Source organism: Myotis lucifugus, unplaced genomic scaffold, assembly GCF_000147115.1.
Source record: "Myotis lucifugus unplaced genomic scaffold, Myoluc2.0 scaffold_10, whole genome shotgun sequence".
Classification (NCBI taxonomy): domain Eukaryota; kingdom Metazoa; phylum Chordata; class Mammalia; order Chiroptera; family Vespertilionidae; genus Myotis; species Myotis lucifugus.
The window spans coordinates 1,521,012-1,536,171 of record NW_005871058.1 but is presented as its reverse complement, the minus strand read 5'-3'; the positions used below and the strand labels follow the sequence as shown (position 1 = coordinate 1,536,171).

The 15,160-nt window shown below is 39.7% G+C and overlaps 1 protein-coding gene across 4 annotated transcripts in view; it reads right to left on the bottom strand.

The window, feature by feature from the left end:
- Nucleotides 1-355: 355 nt before the first annotated feature.
- IGF1 (insulin like growth factor 1) overlaps nt 356-15,160 on the bottom strand; it is a 65,526-nt gene continuing 50,721 nt past the window's right edge. Inside the window, exons 3-4 of one of the 4 annotated variants that reach the window (XM_006084074.3) lie at nt 14,191-14,372; nt 356-1,040 (exon numbers count right to left, since the gene is read on the bottom strand). In XM_006084074.3, coding sequence (XP_006084136.1) covers nt 981-1,040; nt 14,191-14,372 — 242 coding nt within the window. In that variant the 3' untranslated portion in view covers nt 356-980. Of the gene's footprint in view, nt 1,041-12,340; nt 12,825-14,190; nt 14,373-15,160 lie in introns of those variants that run through there. The other 3 variants (XM_006084075.3, XM_006084071.3, XM_006084072.3) reach the window with 3 other exon arrangements.

Sequence of the window (15,160 nt, the reverse complement as noted above, 5' to 3'; positions counted from 1 at the left end):
ACCTTTTACCATTTTGGCCAGACTCTTTCATATCACAAACTACAAAAATAGCACCATTGTACTAAAAAAAGAGAGTTTTACATACTGTTTGATATATCCTGTAATGTTGATATGTGAAATTTACATAGTGCTCTATATGGAAAAAAATCAAAGAGAAGTTACTAATTAGGTCGCACACTAACTCATCATTTGAAGGAACTGTTGAGAGTTTGAGACTTTCTAGACTTAACACATACACCTAAGAACATTTGGCCTCAAAGTTGCAACTATTTGCATTTTCTTTTTAGCAAGATGTGGAAAAATAAAGCTTTGTGTCTACAGCAAATGCATCTGATTTATATTTCGTACCAGTGCCACAGATAGAATCTGGTAGGTTAAATATTGGTGTGCTACTTGACTGCTTGCTGCTGCTATGGAGGAGGCCACATTTGGGCAAATATAATGGGGATGAAGGAGGGTGGGCAGCGATAGACAAACAAGGTAATCAGACACTGTAAAACAAACAGCCTGTGTTGCATAGAAAGAAGTGCAAATAAAAAAATTAATAAACCACTTAGACAAGACTGCTGAATGAATGGCTCCAGCAGCCAAGATTCAGAGACAAATTTAGTGCAACTGGATCTAGACAACACCCATGCATTTGTGGCTCTTGAGAGGCAAGGACTAAGATATATATATATAGATAGATACATACATACATACATCCATATATTTTTTCTCTATAGAACATTAGTAATAAAGGATCAACAGCAATCTACTGACTCCAGGACCTTTTTTGCAAGGTGCAAAGCTTTTAACAATCACTCCTAAAGACAATGTTTGAAATGTTTACTTGTGTATTTCATTGGGGGGAATGCCCATCTTTTGAAATGTTATCAAACTCATATTTTGGTGGGTCTTCTGGTGTTTAACTGGTAATTCATGCAGAGCAAAGGATCCTGCCGATGGGATGTCATTCTTCACTCCCCAGGAAGGTCTTCCTACATTCGGTAGCTCTTATTTCCCGCATTCCCTCTACTTGCGTTCTTCAAATGTACTTCCTAAAAGCAAGGGAGGAAAAAGCGACATTAACTTGGTGACGTTTTATATATCCTACCCATCTACTTCTAATGCTGGGTCTCAACCTTTTATGGCTTAAGACTCACCAGTCAGTCTAAGAGAGAGCTTGGGCCAGATAGTTCCAAGAAAGACGTATTTAAGTAAATAGGCTTTAATTTTTTAGTGTAGCTAAACCTCATTCAAGCTACTTCTATGTGCCCCTTTTGGCATGGGGACCACAGATTGCTTTATAACCACACAAAACTGTGTTTCTATTCCTCTGCTGCTATCATCACACATTCATTGGTTGAAAGGGGATCCTGAAAAGTTCAGTCTCCTGGCCTGTAGTGTCTTTTGTTATTTTTTATTGTTTTATTGCATTTTAGTTCTGTTTTGATTTTTGTGAAAAGGTATTTCTTTTTCATTCTTTCTCTTTGAAGAAAGAGAGATTTAAAATTAGAAGAGTGGGGAAATTTGTAATTGTTTTAGACTCTGTAAAATCACAGACATACTGAGCTTGGCTCAAATCCTAGCTCTTCCATTTTCTAGCCCTGTGAGCTTCTTCAAGTGAAAATTTCTTGTGTCTCAATTTCATCCATAAACTGGGATAACAATAGTTTTTACCTTGTAGGGTTAAAGATTAAAGAATTAGTACATAAAAGCACTTATAATAGGTCTGACGCATGGCAAGCACTATATAAGTATTATTTTATCTTACTCTTATTATCATTATTTCATCTTTACTAGGATGTAGCCATTCCTAGACTAAAATTCCAAGGTTCCTGACTTTGGTGCTACCATTCACTCATCAATAAGCAATGCTTTCCTGCAAGTTTTGCTTAGAGCAGAAGCCTTATGATAGCAGGGACTTGTCTGTTCACTGTTACAGGCCCATGTTTAGAGCAGTACCCAGGATTTTGCAGGTGCTCACTACATAACTGAAGGATGAATTAAATGAATGAGTGAGTATAATGGACTCTCTGATAACGTGCAGAATCAGGTTTTTATACTTTCCTATAGTTATTATTTTATCCTTGGATATATTTAAATAACAAAGTTTACTTAGACAAATAAGATGTGAAATGAAATCTAGGAGGAAGTGGCTTTTGCATGCATAAACATAAGATGCTTCTTCTCTTGGTTTCATCTCTAACCAGGAAGCCCTTATAGGAGAATATAATGGATAATTATTAGCATAGAATAGGGTTTAAAGATCTACAGAGGCCTTTAAAAAAATTTTTTTTAGAACATGTTTTCATCAGGACCAAAAACAAGAGTTCTTTCCATAGTGGCTGGAATCTCCAAATTCTTCCTTCTGGCTAAGGTAGTGACTGCTCGCCCAATCATTGTTAGGAGCTTAGAGATCACTGTAAGGGACATTTGTGTTTACCCAGACCTGATACCTGGAGAGGATGAGACGCTGGAGCAGAATCAACTACCAATCCCTGAGCTAAGGCCCATAGGGATTTAGTAATTGTTCTTTCACATGCTTTTCAGCTCTACCTCACATTGGAGTTAGCACCAACTCTTTCATAAAAGCCAGTTAGCACTTTGTAAGTTGATGGTCAATATCCCGTAGGGACTGAATAGAAGGAGGATGGCATCATTGTGTAAAAAATGTTTGTTAAATTATCTAGCTCAGGGGCCACTGGAAAAAAAAGCTTGTGGAACAAAATTGGGCATTCGTATAGGGCAGTGTGAAATGCCATCTGTTTAAAATCCTGGCACTTTTCTCCCAAATATCATTGACCTTTTATCCAGTCCACTTAACATGTATTTCTTGCTGAATAAAAGCATCTACTGTTGAACTACCAGTAAATTTGTATTTCTGATCTTACATCTCATTTTGCCTTCTTAAAGGAGTTCTTCAGAAAAATGGCAGAAAGACATATGGGGCCACAGTATAGGATCACTGTCATCCTAAACTCCTCATTGCATTTTTGTTCAGTTCTCAGCTGATGAGCTATGTGGCTTTCTAAACTCCAAATAACTATTATTAAGAATACTACTTTTCTATCAAACTACTGACCAAATTAACTGACAGGTCTAAAAATATGCTAATTTGAGTTTTACCTTTTTTTTTCTACCAACTTAGACAAAAATATTTTAAGACTGTGGGAAACACCCAAACTAGGAGAATACTCAAGAATGAAATAATAAGAAATTAAAAGAAGGCCACATGCGATGATTAATCTTTAATCTTCCTCTTGAGCCAAATTAAATCCCAGATTTGCAGAAGGAGAAATTCAGGTATCTTCTATGTGTCACAAATTCATGAGGACTGGAGCAAAAGGAACGGAGGTTAGATGGGCCAACCACATAGATGTTGTCCTTTTCCCCACAGGGAAATTCTTTTCCTTTTGTCTCAAAGCTGAGGTGTAAAGTCTGTACAGAGGGATCCTTCCTATTTCTTCTGGGTCTGCGTCAGCATCACAGCAAAGCCATAGGCAGAAACTCACTTGAGAGAAGCCTACCCTGCTCCAAGGAGCATGGTTCCCATGCACACACATGTTCGATGGAGGCCATTCAAAACCAGCTGGGATGTCGTCTGGTTTGCATTTGGCTCTCTTCCCAGGCTCTCCCATGGGACTTCTTTGTTGTAGACAATGACAGGGACAAAACAAAAGCACTCAGGGACTTGGTCTCAGTTGCATCTGTTGCTTTGTTCATTTTCCTAATTTAATTCCGCTGGCCACCCTTGACAATGGGCAGCAAGTGGAGGCCTGTCTGAGGCAGCCTTCAGAACTGGCACCCACCTTCAGTGCACTTCTTGAAGGGTTATGAAACTGTCCCACATTTAGCCAAGCAAAAACTTTTCACTTCAACAGCTTGTCCAAGACAAACAAACCAGCCGAAGCTGTTTCTAGTATGCAACTAGACAGATTTTTGAAAGGAAAACAGTAGTAAGTAAATACTGTTTCCTATTGACACTGGGGAAGGTAAGCTTATTTTTCAAAAAAATGTTGGTTCTCTAGCTCACGAGGGTTGGTTGAGGAAATTTATTTCTCTCAGGAAAAGGTTGACCTGCTCATCGGGGAAGGGCTTAATTTGCGATATACATTATTACACGTTGTGGACCATACACAGATATTTATGAAGCTGGAAAATGCGTTGAAGGGCTCATTCACATTTTCCCGTTATCTCTCTGCTCCAATCCTAGCTCCTAGCACTTCAAATGAAAGCTATGCATAAACTTTTTGAGTAAGAAGGTCACTGAGAGCTAGTAACAATGGAAATAATAATGATCTTGGTTAACATTTGCAGACACTTTACAGTTTATACAATAATCTCACAATACCTCCTGAGATGATTTCATCTACAACAGTCTCATTTAGAATTTGAGGTTACATAGGAACAAACGGATAGACCCAGGACTAATAATAAAACAGTTTATTCTTTTAACAAAAGAATAACAATTCTATCACTTAACCCATATAACGTTTTAGACACTGTATTACATATGTTAATTGAATATGTTTTCTTATTTATTTCTGCTAGTTCTTTTGGAAGTGGGTACTAGTGTCTTGCCCATTTTACCTTTAAGGAATACAAAGCTTCTACTAAAAGTGATTTCTTGCAGTGAAGATGTGCCTGTTGCTGGAATTTGTACCAGTTTCTTCTGATTCTGGAGTTCACCAGTTAGCTGTTCTGCCATACTGCCTCCCCCAGACGTCAAACAATATCTGGTGCCTCAAGGCCCAAATCTCTCTCAGATAACTGTCTTTGATCAAGTCATGAGCTACCAAGGATCCCAGATGGTGTAGATGCTGGTTTAGGGATGGGTGTCCTTCCAACTACAAGTGTGAACTGAACCCCATTTGTATGGTTATTGATAGAGAACAGTAGCACAGTATTCTGTGAGCAAAAGCTAACCCCATGGGCATTATAAACCCTTCTTTTCTCCATGCCTATCTTTATGAGACTTTTGCTTGAGAGCGAGAATCTAAATGAAGGATAATTAATAGGCTCTTTTAAATTTCAGGGAGGAAGCAGTGATATTTTCAATAGACTATGTTTCCACCTCTACCCTTTCCAAACAAATTGAGCATTGTGTGACGTAAAGTCTAAGAAAAGCCTCACACACTGTAAGAGTGTTGGGAAAATTCTGTCCAGCATGGAATATTTGTCTGTTATATAGTTTAAGGTCCTAACTCAGCATTGATCTTCTTCTAAGAAGGGAAAAAAATAGGAACAACAATAACAAAATGAGGAGTGGATGATTGAAAAAATGAGCCAGACCTCAGCTCTTCACTTGTTAAGAAGGATGTGCTTGAGCTAGTTTGCTGGCTTGACCTGGAGGCACGTGAAATTGTGGAGGACAAGTTAGATCTCTCAGGATCAAGTCTGGTATCTCTTTACTACGGGGAATCACAAGTTCAAATTCAGGAGAGTTAGGTCAGCCTTTCCTCTCTGGGAGCCAAGCAAAATGAGTGTCATGTGACTTACTTAGCACTTTGGAATGTGACTTTTACAACCAGAGGTCAAGGTGCACATTTTGAGAGATTCAGGTTCCTGATGGAGTGGCTGCCTCTTTAACAAAAAGTGAGAAGTATGAAGACTGGATGCAGTGTTGGTCAGCCCAGCCTCTTGTTTTTTCCTGGAAACCACTGCATCATATCTCCTATTGTGGTTATGATGGCAATGGCCATTTTTTTCTAATATGATCCTCTCCTCCAGTCATAGTGGATTGGCCCCCAGGGCAGGTCCCTTCCCCAACCCCCATGACTGAATGTGGTAGCTATATCAAGGCGGACCCATTCCTTTATTGGCCAGCTTTGGCTCAAGGATTTTCCTTAGACTAAATGGCCATCTGGGATGCTTCCACCTAACCTACTCCCTCTCTCTCCTTCACTTGGGATCAGACTTGCATTCCCTTCTTCTGATGGCTTGCTTAGGTTTCCCCGATTCTCTCCTATGTCCTTTCACACGAACATTTCCCCTAATAACACCCTTGCTCATTTAACCCAGTCTCATCTCTTTTTTCTTAGAGGACATAGGCTTACACATGTGGCTTGGATCCCAGGTCCCACATAGGAGTTGTGTGACCATTGATTGACAATCACTGTTTTCTTACTCAGCCCAAGTTTTCTAATCTGTACAATGGGGATAATTATAGTATTTACCCTACAGGCTTAATGGTGAAACTTAAATAAGGTGGTTTGCTATAGCCCTTAGCACAGGGCATATGCCTAATAAGTACCAGCTATTGTTATGGATATTGCCTTATTTTTTCTCTTTTTTGGTAGTTTCTGTTGTTAAAGTATATCCCCTGTGCCCTAACCGGTTTGGCTCAGTGGATAGAGCATCAGCCTGCGGACTCAAGAGTCCCAGGTTTGATTCTGGTCAAGGGCATGTACCTTGGTTGTGGGCACATACCAGTAGGGAGTGTTCAGGAGGCAGCTGATCGATGTTTCTCTCTCATCAATGTTTCTAACTCTCTATCCCTCTCCCTTCTTCTCTGTGAAAAAATCAATAAAATATATTTTTAAAAAAGTACATCCCTTGCTAGGGTGCTGCCCTTTCTCTGGCTGGAGAAAGAGTAGCTACCTACTGGTTATCTATCAACCCCTTGAGTGCTGGGATATCAGGTGTGTAGCTATTTTTTTCTAGGAACTGGTACATCCCTACGAATCCCCAGGAAATAGGGAACTCGTATTTGTCCCATAATTATTCCACAATATCCCAACCTAGCCACTTTCTTACTCTTCAGAGGATACTGGCTAACTCTATTTCAAATATGCCTGCCTATGATGTAAGAAATCACTAACAAAATGGTTTAAAAGCCTGGAAAAAATGAAAAGAAATGCCAAGGGGCATTTTCCCTCACTGGCAAGAGGTATTTTTGTTGCCTTTAATAGTCTTGAAGGATGTTGTAAAATACTTTGGGGTCCAGGGCTGCTAGACTGTTGATTTTTATGGGCAGCTTGTGTAGTTAGCTGTTTGTGTTTGTGTTACATTTTTAAATTTTTAAAAAAGTTGAAGCACACTATCTTTCCCAGAGGGAGTTGACTTTGGAATTGCTGAAAGGTTCAAATGTTGTGTAATTTTAAAAAGAGAAACACCACATTCTAACAACTTCACTGATACGTGCTAAAGATTCAGCACATTTTTACCTAAAAACTGAATTTGATTACTTTTTTCTAATAAGCCTCCAAAATGCCATTATTTTATCTGACGTACAACTTATACTAGAATATTTAAATTAGCGTATACAGCAACTTCTATTACAACGTGTTGGGGAGAGGGGAAGCCCCGAGTTTGTTACCTTTGCTGTCATTTCAATGCAATAACAATGAGCTCACAGGATTAGCAGGAAAGGGTGTTGCCCTCTTCCACTCATGCTGGGTGTGTGTGACAAATCTGGGCAGCACATTCATAACTGTGTTTTACAGACTGACAGCTGTCAGAGGGGAGGGCAGTTGTGGAGCTGGGTGGAAAAGGTGAAGGGATTAAGCCCAAAACAAATGAAACTCATGGACACAGACAACAACATGGTGATTACCAGGGGGCAAAAGGAGTCGGGGGAGGTAGAATAGGGGATAGAAGGGATAAATAGTGATGGAAAGAGATTTGACTTGGGGTGGTGAACATACAATACAATATACAGATGATGTATTATAGACTTGAACACCTGAAACCTATCTAATTTTATTAACCAATATCACCCCCAAAAATTCAAGAAAAAAACAAGAACACAGAAAGAATAGTGTGTTCTAAATTTTCCTCCTCACTGAATTGAGAGAAATTTTAGAAGTTTGGAAGGCTCCCCTGAACTCTGAGGATGAACAAAATAGCACTCTGACAAGTGGAAGTGATTTGCATCTGTTTGAGGTTGACGGGAGCCTTCAGCATATAAAAGTAAACACACCTGCTGCCAGCCAGTGCTTTTCCAAGACAGAAAATGGTGCAAGAACAATCCATGTGTATGCACAATCTGTGTGTATTTCTGATTTTACAGGTCAATAAATATTGTCACTGATTTTCAAAGGAATCAGTAGCAGGTGAGCATACAAGCTGAGGAATTCTGTAGTGAATATTCAAAACTTCATAAAGAACATCCTGCTTCATCTAAAAACAATTTCTACCAAAGCCTTCCACTTGAACTTCAGACTATTAACTTTGCCCTTAGATTAGAAGTCAACTTCCATAGATACAGACAACAGCATGGGGATTACCAGAGGGAAAGGGAGGGTAAGGGAGGTAGAAGAGGGTAAAGGAGAAATAAATGGTGATGGAAGAAAATTGACTTGGTTGGTGAACACACAACACAACATACAGATGATGTATTATAGAATTGTACCCCTGAAACCCATATAATCTTATTAACCAATGTCACCCCAATAAATTCAATGAAAATTAAAAAAGAAGTCAGCTCCCTATTATCTATTAAATATTGCAAAAAGTCTTATTTCCTTCTTATAGACAAGTAAAGAGAATAAATCTCATCTACCCCATGTATGCTAATGAACTTGAGAAACTGCAAAATGTATTACTTAGGAAAACACTGTTTCCTGTTGGTGGTTGGTGGGAGGGAGGTGGTCAGGAGATTGGGGGAGAGAAGGGGAAAGGCTCTCTGGAGCTCATTTCTCTGCCTCCCTCTCCACCCTTACATCCTAACAGCACTCATATTAGAAGCTGTATGAGGTTTTGTTTGTTTTCAAGAGATGTTTGAGAGAAGATCAAATACTTGTGAAAGGCACTGAATCGGCAACCCTAGAAACTGAAATGTCCCGGAAGCGGTGTGAGCCCGAAAATATCCCACATTTCTATTTATTTTGGCAATTTGACTTAAAACTTGTAAGAGTTGGAGTTCATGCTACAATTAAATTTTCCTCAGTCACCATGAAATGAAAACACATATTGCATTTGATTTTAACTGGTTGAGAAAAATGGTGGTTTTCTGAAAGTTCATTCTATGACCTAAAAATAAAAGTTAAGCGATTCTCACATGGGATGGCCGGGATTCTTTTTAAGTTGTAATTATTTGTAGAACTGGGTTCTTTGGTTGGAAGGGGTCTTAGGTCACTCAGTTCTCTTTTCCCACCATGTGCTTGAAACCAACTACCATGTCACTGAAGAGTGTTGGCAGCTTAAGCTTGAAGTCTGGGGAATATGAGACCTACTTCCACTTGAGGAGATCTATTTCTTTTTCAGATGGCTCTACTTTTTAGAATGAAGTAAAATAATATTGACAAAAACTTTAATAGTGCTTACTACGTACCAGGCACCAACTTGTTCACTATCATATATATTTGTACACACACACACACACACACATCTCAAATCCTCACAACTGTAGATTCAATTAGATAAATTCAACTAGATAAATTCAATCAAGTAGATTCCGACTGACAGATAAGGAAACTGAAGCACAAATAAGTTACATCATTTGCCCAAGGTCATACCACTAGTAAGCTAATTAGCATTTGAAGTTAGGCAGTCTGATTCCACATTCTCTACTCTTAACCCACTATGTTTTACTGCTTCTACAATCTTTATAATTCTCCTTCATGCCTAGTACAGAGGTTTGCACATTGTAGGTGCTCAATAAAAAATTTTTTTTCAGCAATTTTCTTTTAGGATCCTGAATCTTTACATATCCCATAAGTTTTACACATAATCATCAATTTTCCCTAAGAGAAGCAGTTGAAATAGAATTTTAAATGATGGCTACTACTCTGCCTACTTCAAGAAAGTATTGAGGGGACTAATAGTTACATAACATTTGCTATAAAGTACATTTGATTTTAAAGGTGGCAGATGCCACCTTTGGCAATTGTACTTTTGGCAATAGGTCCTTGAATGATTTCAGTTGAGGCTAGAGAAGGAAATTGTAAACCTGCAACACTTATGTGAGCACAACTCCTTTGCTCTTTCTTTCTTTACTCTGAACTTGCCTCACCCCCTGTGTAAGGACAAGAGGAATCATGTCATCTCAGCAGTGCTATGTATTTTTATAGCTGCCTTTCTACCTCTATTCATCTACCTAGAACACCCATTTTTCTGTCCATTCATCCATCCATCCATCCATCCATCCATCCATCCATCCATCCATCCAATCTACCCATCATTCATTCATCCATCCATCCATCTATCTACCCAACATTATATACCATGTATCGCTAGGTGCTTAGTATTGATTCTAGAAAGGGGGAGATGGAAAGACAATAGTAGATTCTTCCTATTAGTTCATATTATTCTGAAGTCACATCTAGCCATTCAAGATAATTGCTTTAGAGTTGATAAAAACCCATTACAAAAAGAAGTGGGTTTTAATCCATAATCTAGGATTTAAACATTCTTTAGCTAGAAAGTTCTATTGCTTTTTTTTTCTTTTGATGTCCTTGTCTTCTTTTTGGATGAAGTTCATCATTGGGTGTAATTATACTTTATCCAACGTCTTGATTTATAGTTGACATTTATTCACTCATCAATGAAAGAAGGAACAGACAATTCTCTAAGGAACCTTTTCATAGGACATTAACTGTTAATTCTTCTGCTCAAAAGTGGTCCTTTGAAGAGCCATCTGTGTTTGCTGGCTACTCTCAGATGGTAGTCACAGTAGGCCTGTGTCTGAGGCTGGTCCTAGAGCATGATGTCTTAGCAAGAGTACTTGGCATCTCCTGGATAAGGTGGCTGGCCATATGGGCTCAGGTACTAGCTGGCTTTCATCGATCTAATAACCCAGGATCCACTTTTCAACCACCACAGCAGTGGCTTGGCTTCCATCTGTGGCTTTGCTACGCTTCTGATTGGACTGTTTTCTCCTAGATTGAGCCTTGGGCATATTCATATATTATATAGCCTGGATTTTCAGTGAACCATGAAGGAAGAATGGCCCTGAAGTAGAAGGCATGGAAGGACCAGGCAGAAAGGAGGTTTCTTTATACCATGACATCATCAAAGTAGGCTACTTGATGAAATGCTTTGCTTCTTGGTTCTTGGTTTAGTCATCTTCTTTTCCCAAGGGTCATCATTTGCTTGGCTGTACACTTACCTCTCTCAACTCTTCTAATCAACAATTTGGATGATCTTGAGACTTTTTGCTTTATTATCTGTGAAGACCCTAACCATACTGTTTAAATCAAGGAAGGTGGAGGAGAAGATCTCTAAGACCTACATTCTATGATTCTACAGAGCTTTTCTTTTCCCTCAGGGAAATCCATCAACCCTGCTCTCATTTACTCCCTTCCTTCCAGTGGGAAAATATTAAATTAGTAGGAGACTTCATGGGGCCACTTCTACCCCATCTTTTTCTTTTGGAATTCTTATTAGTCCATATTGATTATGTGCTATTCTCTGCTGGCCAGAAGGAGGGCATCTTAGAACCCAAGCACATCTTTACCCATTTCTGGATCTCAGTATTCTTATCTTTAAAATGAAGTGATTGAACCAAATGATTTCTGAGGCCTTTTGCAGCTCATAACATGGTCCTAGAATTTCCATGGAGCTGAAATCCCTAAGATTTCAGATCTAAAAATCTAGGAATCTATTTGTGTGTTTTGGAGAGAAAGTAAGAGAGAGAAACAAAGCAATAGAGAGTATTCTAGGAATCAGAAGGCAGTAGTCATATATCAGAAGTCTCCTGTTATGGGCTGGATTGTGTCACTTACCCCAAAATTTACATGTTGAAATCCCAATCTCCAGTACCTCAAAATGTGACTGTATTTGGAGATGGGGAGTCAACATACAGGTAATTAATTTAAAATGAGGTCATTATGGTGGGTCCTATTCCAATATGACTATTGTCCTATTGGAGGGATAAATTTGGGCACAAAGATATGCATAGAAGTAAGATGATGTGAAGACAATGGGAGAAGAAGGCTAATTACAAGCCATGGAGAAAGGCCTGGAACAGATTCTTCTCTAATATTTCTCAGAAGGAACCAACCCAGCCAACATCTTGATCTTAGACTTCTAGGCTCCAGAAGTATATGAAAATAACTTTCTGCTATTTAAGCTACCTAGTCTGTGGTATTTGTTATGGCACCCCTAGCAAACTAATACATCTTTTATATCTGATTCCAAAGTGGAAAAAAAAGTTCAATGACCTTCTCTCATAGGTTACCTCACAGGCCTCACAGGCCTTTAGACAAATACTGGATGCCCTTTGGCCCAAACCAAGACATGCAGCCTACAAGTTCATTGCAGGAAAGGAAATCTGGGAATTTCTATGACACAATTCAGTCTTGTGGAGAATTTGGGGCTAATATTTAACTCTGGACATATATTGACATGAGCAATTCTTCTATTATAGATTGACACAAAATTTTTAAATGCATACAAAAGCCTTGATTTTGTAATCTTAATTTTTTTATTTAATTGTTTTTTGGGAGCAGGAAATTTGACTCTTTTATAATATTTGTTCTTTTTTCATTCTTGCCACTGCCTTTCTTTGTGTTTTCTTGGGGATTACGTGCTTCATTTCCATTTTCTCCATGTTTAATAGCCACATTCTATAAGAGACTCTTCAATCCTTCCATCATGGGTATTAGCTAGCTCCACTAGGCTACTGTTCTTCATTTCCTCTAGAATTGCCCACTTTTCTGTATTGCTGTCTGCTTCTCTCTCATCGTCTTTGCCCCTCTCTGCTCTTCTCCTCCATTTTTTTTTTGCTTCTGTGTTCAGTTTCTAGCTCCAGTCTCCCTCCTCTGCTCTTTCTTCTTTCCTTTCATCTGCTGACTTGCTTCCGTCCCCTCCTTCTGTTTCCCTCCTGGGTGTTTCTTTGGCCCACCTTTCCTTCTCCTCTGAGACTTCTTTTTCTTGTTGGTAGTTGGGGGCTGATACTGTAAACATCACAAAAATAATGGCATTGAGAACAGGTGGTCCCCTTGGTGTCCCGGAAGACAGCCTTAGAGTTAGCCCAGAATGCCTGGGCACCATGGGATGCGGGAGACAGCACTGGTGTTGGACAGGTGTACACCTCAGTCACCAGACCCAACATTCCAGAACTTTGGGGCTCATCTTGGACCCCCACCCTCTAACCAACTAGAAATTGAGAGGAACTGGGTCACCTGGGAAGAAAGAGAATTAACTTGCTTTCACCATCCCCAGCACAACTTTCCAGTCTCATTCACCTAAAAGTAACTTCTGTGGTGCTTGCTCCCTGATCATTGGCTGCTGTGTTCTCTGGACACCAGGTTGTGCCCGTCTCTTTCCACCCCTCAAGGTAGCTCCCTGGAGTCACATCTTTGCTCAACCCCCAGGGTCCTCCGCCAGTCTCGGCTGCAGTTTACGACCAGGAAGCAGCAAAGGTGTCATTGTAAACATCTTGGTTTCTCGTCTTGGGCATTCTGCACTATGCTAGTCTTGGCTCCAAAGATTAAAACCACAGGTGGTATTTTTTTGTTTTGTTTGATTTTTCCTTTTGTCAACAGAATCCCCACGGGAACACTCCTTACTCAACCTTCCTCTCTTTCTTCTTCATTCTTCACCTTCTCTTTAGTGCTCATTCTTTCTACCTCATGACTAAAATGTTAATCACTTATATTCACTTGTTTACTCGTTCACTCATTCATTCATTCAACAAAAGTTTATCAGGTGACAAACGTGCATCAGATGACTTACATGCTCTTGATGGCAGAGATAGTACCTCTAAGATTTGTTTAAATTCTAGCTTTTAAAAAAGACACCTGCAAATTTTGGTCATTAGAAATTTCTAGGTATTCTTTGAGCCAAACAGAAATTTCTATTTTTAATCTTTTTCTTTAACTATGTTTGCCACTGGATGTGAATTTCAAATAGTTCCCATTTTAGAGTTGTGTTTTTTTACACCTTTGCAGAATACCAGGACCTGAAAGTTTCCAGGTTTTGTTCTTAATTACAATTATGACAGATGTTAACACTTGCCCAACAGCTGTGTTGTGCAGACACATGGAAAGCACTGTATGTGCAGTAAGTTAATTCTCCGAGAGACCTGATGAGGTAGCTATTACCATTCTTCACCACCTTCTGGTTATCTGATTGTCCAGAGCAGTGCAAAAGAGAATTTGCAATGCGGAGTGACCAAAGGGATGGACATCTAGCGTGAGAATGGAGCTATTTTGACCTCTAAGACAGGAGACCTTGGGGACTAAATTACTGTTTGGCCCACCCACACATATAAGACACAGATCTCTTGAGGATGGCGGGGTCCCACTCCAGCTGGCTTACCTTCTGAGCCTTGGGGACGTCAGTGTGGCGCTGGGCACGGACGGAGCGGGCTGACTTGGCAGGCTTGAGCGGGGCGCAGTACATCTCCAGTCTCCTCAGATCACAGCTTCGGAAGCAGCACTCATCCACAATGCCTGTCTGAATTGCCCTCCGACTGTTGGAGCCATACCCTGTGGGCTTGTCTGTACAAATGAAATGCAGAGTGGCCTGGCTTTAGAGTGGAATATTCCAAATTCATGGTTCCACCTAGACTCTGAAGACTCTCCTCTCCCCATGCCTAGTCATCCCACACATTTGTATGTGAACCTCTCTTTGAAGCTTCTCCAACAATTCCTGTTCCTATAGATCCTTCTGGATTCTAGTATGTCTCCAGGAACCTGTATCACACTCATTTACACTCATTCACAACATACTTTGTGTTAGTTCTCCTGATGTTCTCAGCAACCTTCAGCCAAAAAACTGTATGGCCCAATCCTACCCTTTCCTTATATATTGGCTTGAGAGGTGCTAGGAATATTAATAAAAGAGGACCATGCATTCAGTTTCCTTTACCTTTTTAGAAAATTTGCATCGTTTTTATATGCAGGATGGCTCAAATATTTGCTCTTTTGCTTAGTTGCTTCCACTGTATGAACATCAGTGAGATTTTAAATCTAGGAAAGACTCCTACTTTCCTGGTGTGGAGGCTGAAACTTGGGGTTGAGAAGGACCTTCTATAGGTCATTCATCAGTAAATGGTAGAACCAAGAGTTTAACCCAGATCTTCTCTCTGCCAAGCCCAAGCGCCTCACAGAGCCTGGAAGACCTGTTGCACAACTCTGGACAAGTCATTGAAGCTTCCTGAGCCTCAGTTTACTCATTTGTAAAGTGGGATTAATGATATCTTTCTTGTGAGGGTTGTTTGAGGATTACATGAGATAATATATGGAAAGTACTTAGAGTACCACTAGACACATAGTAGGTTCTAAAT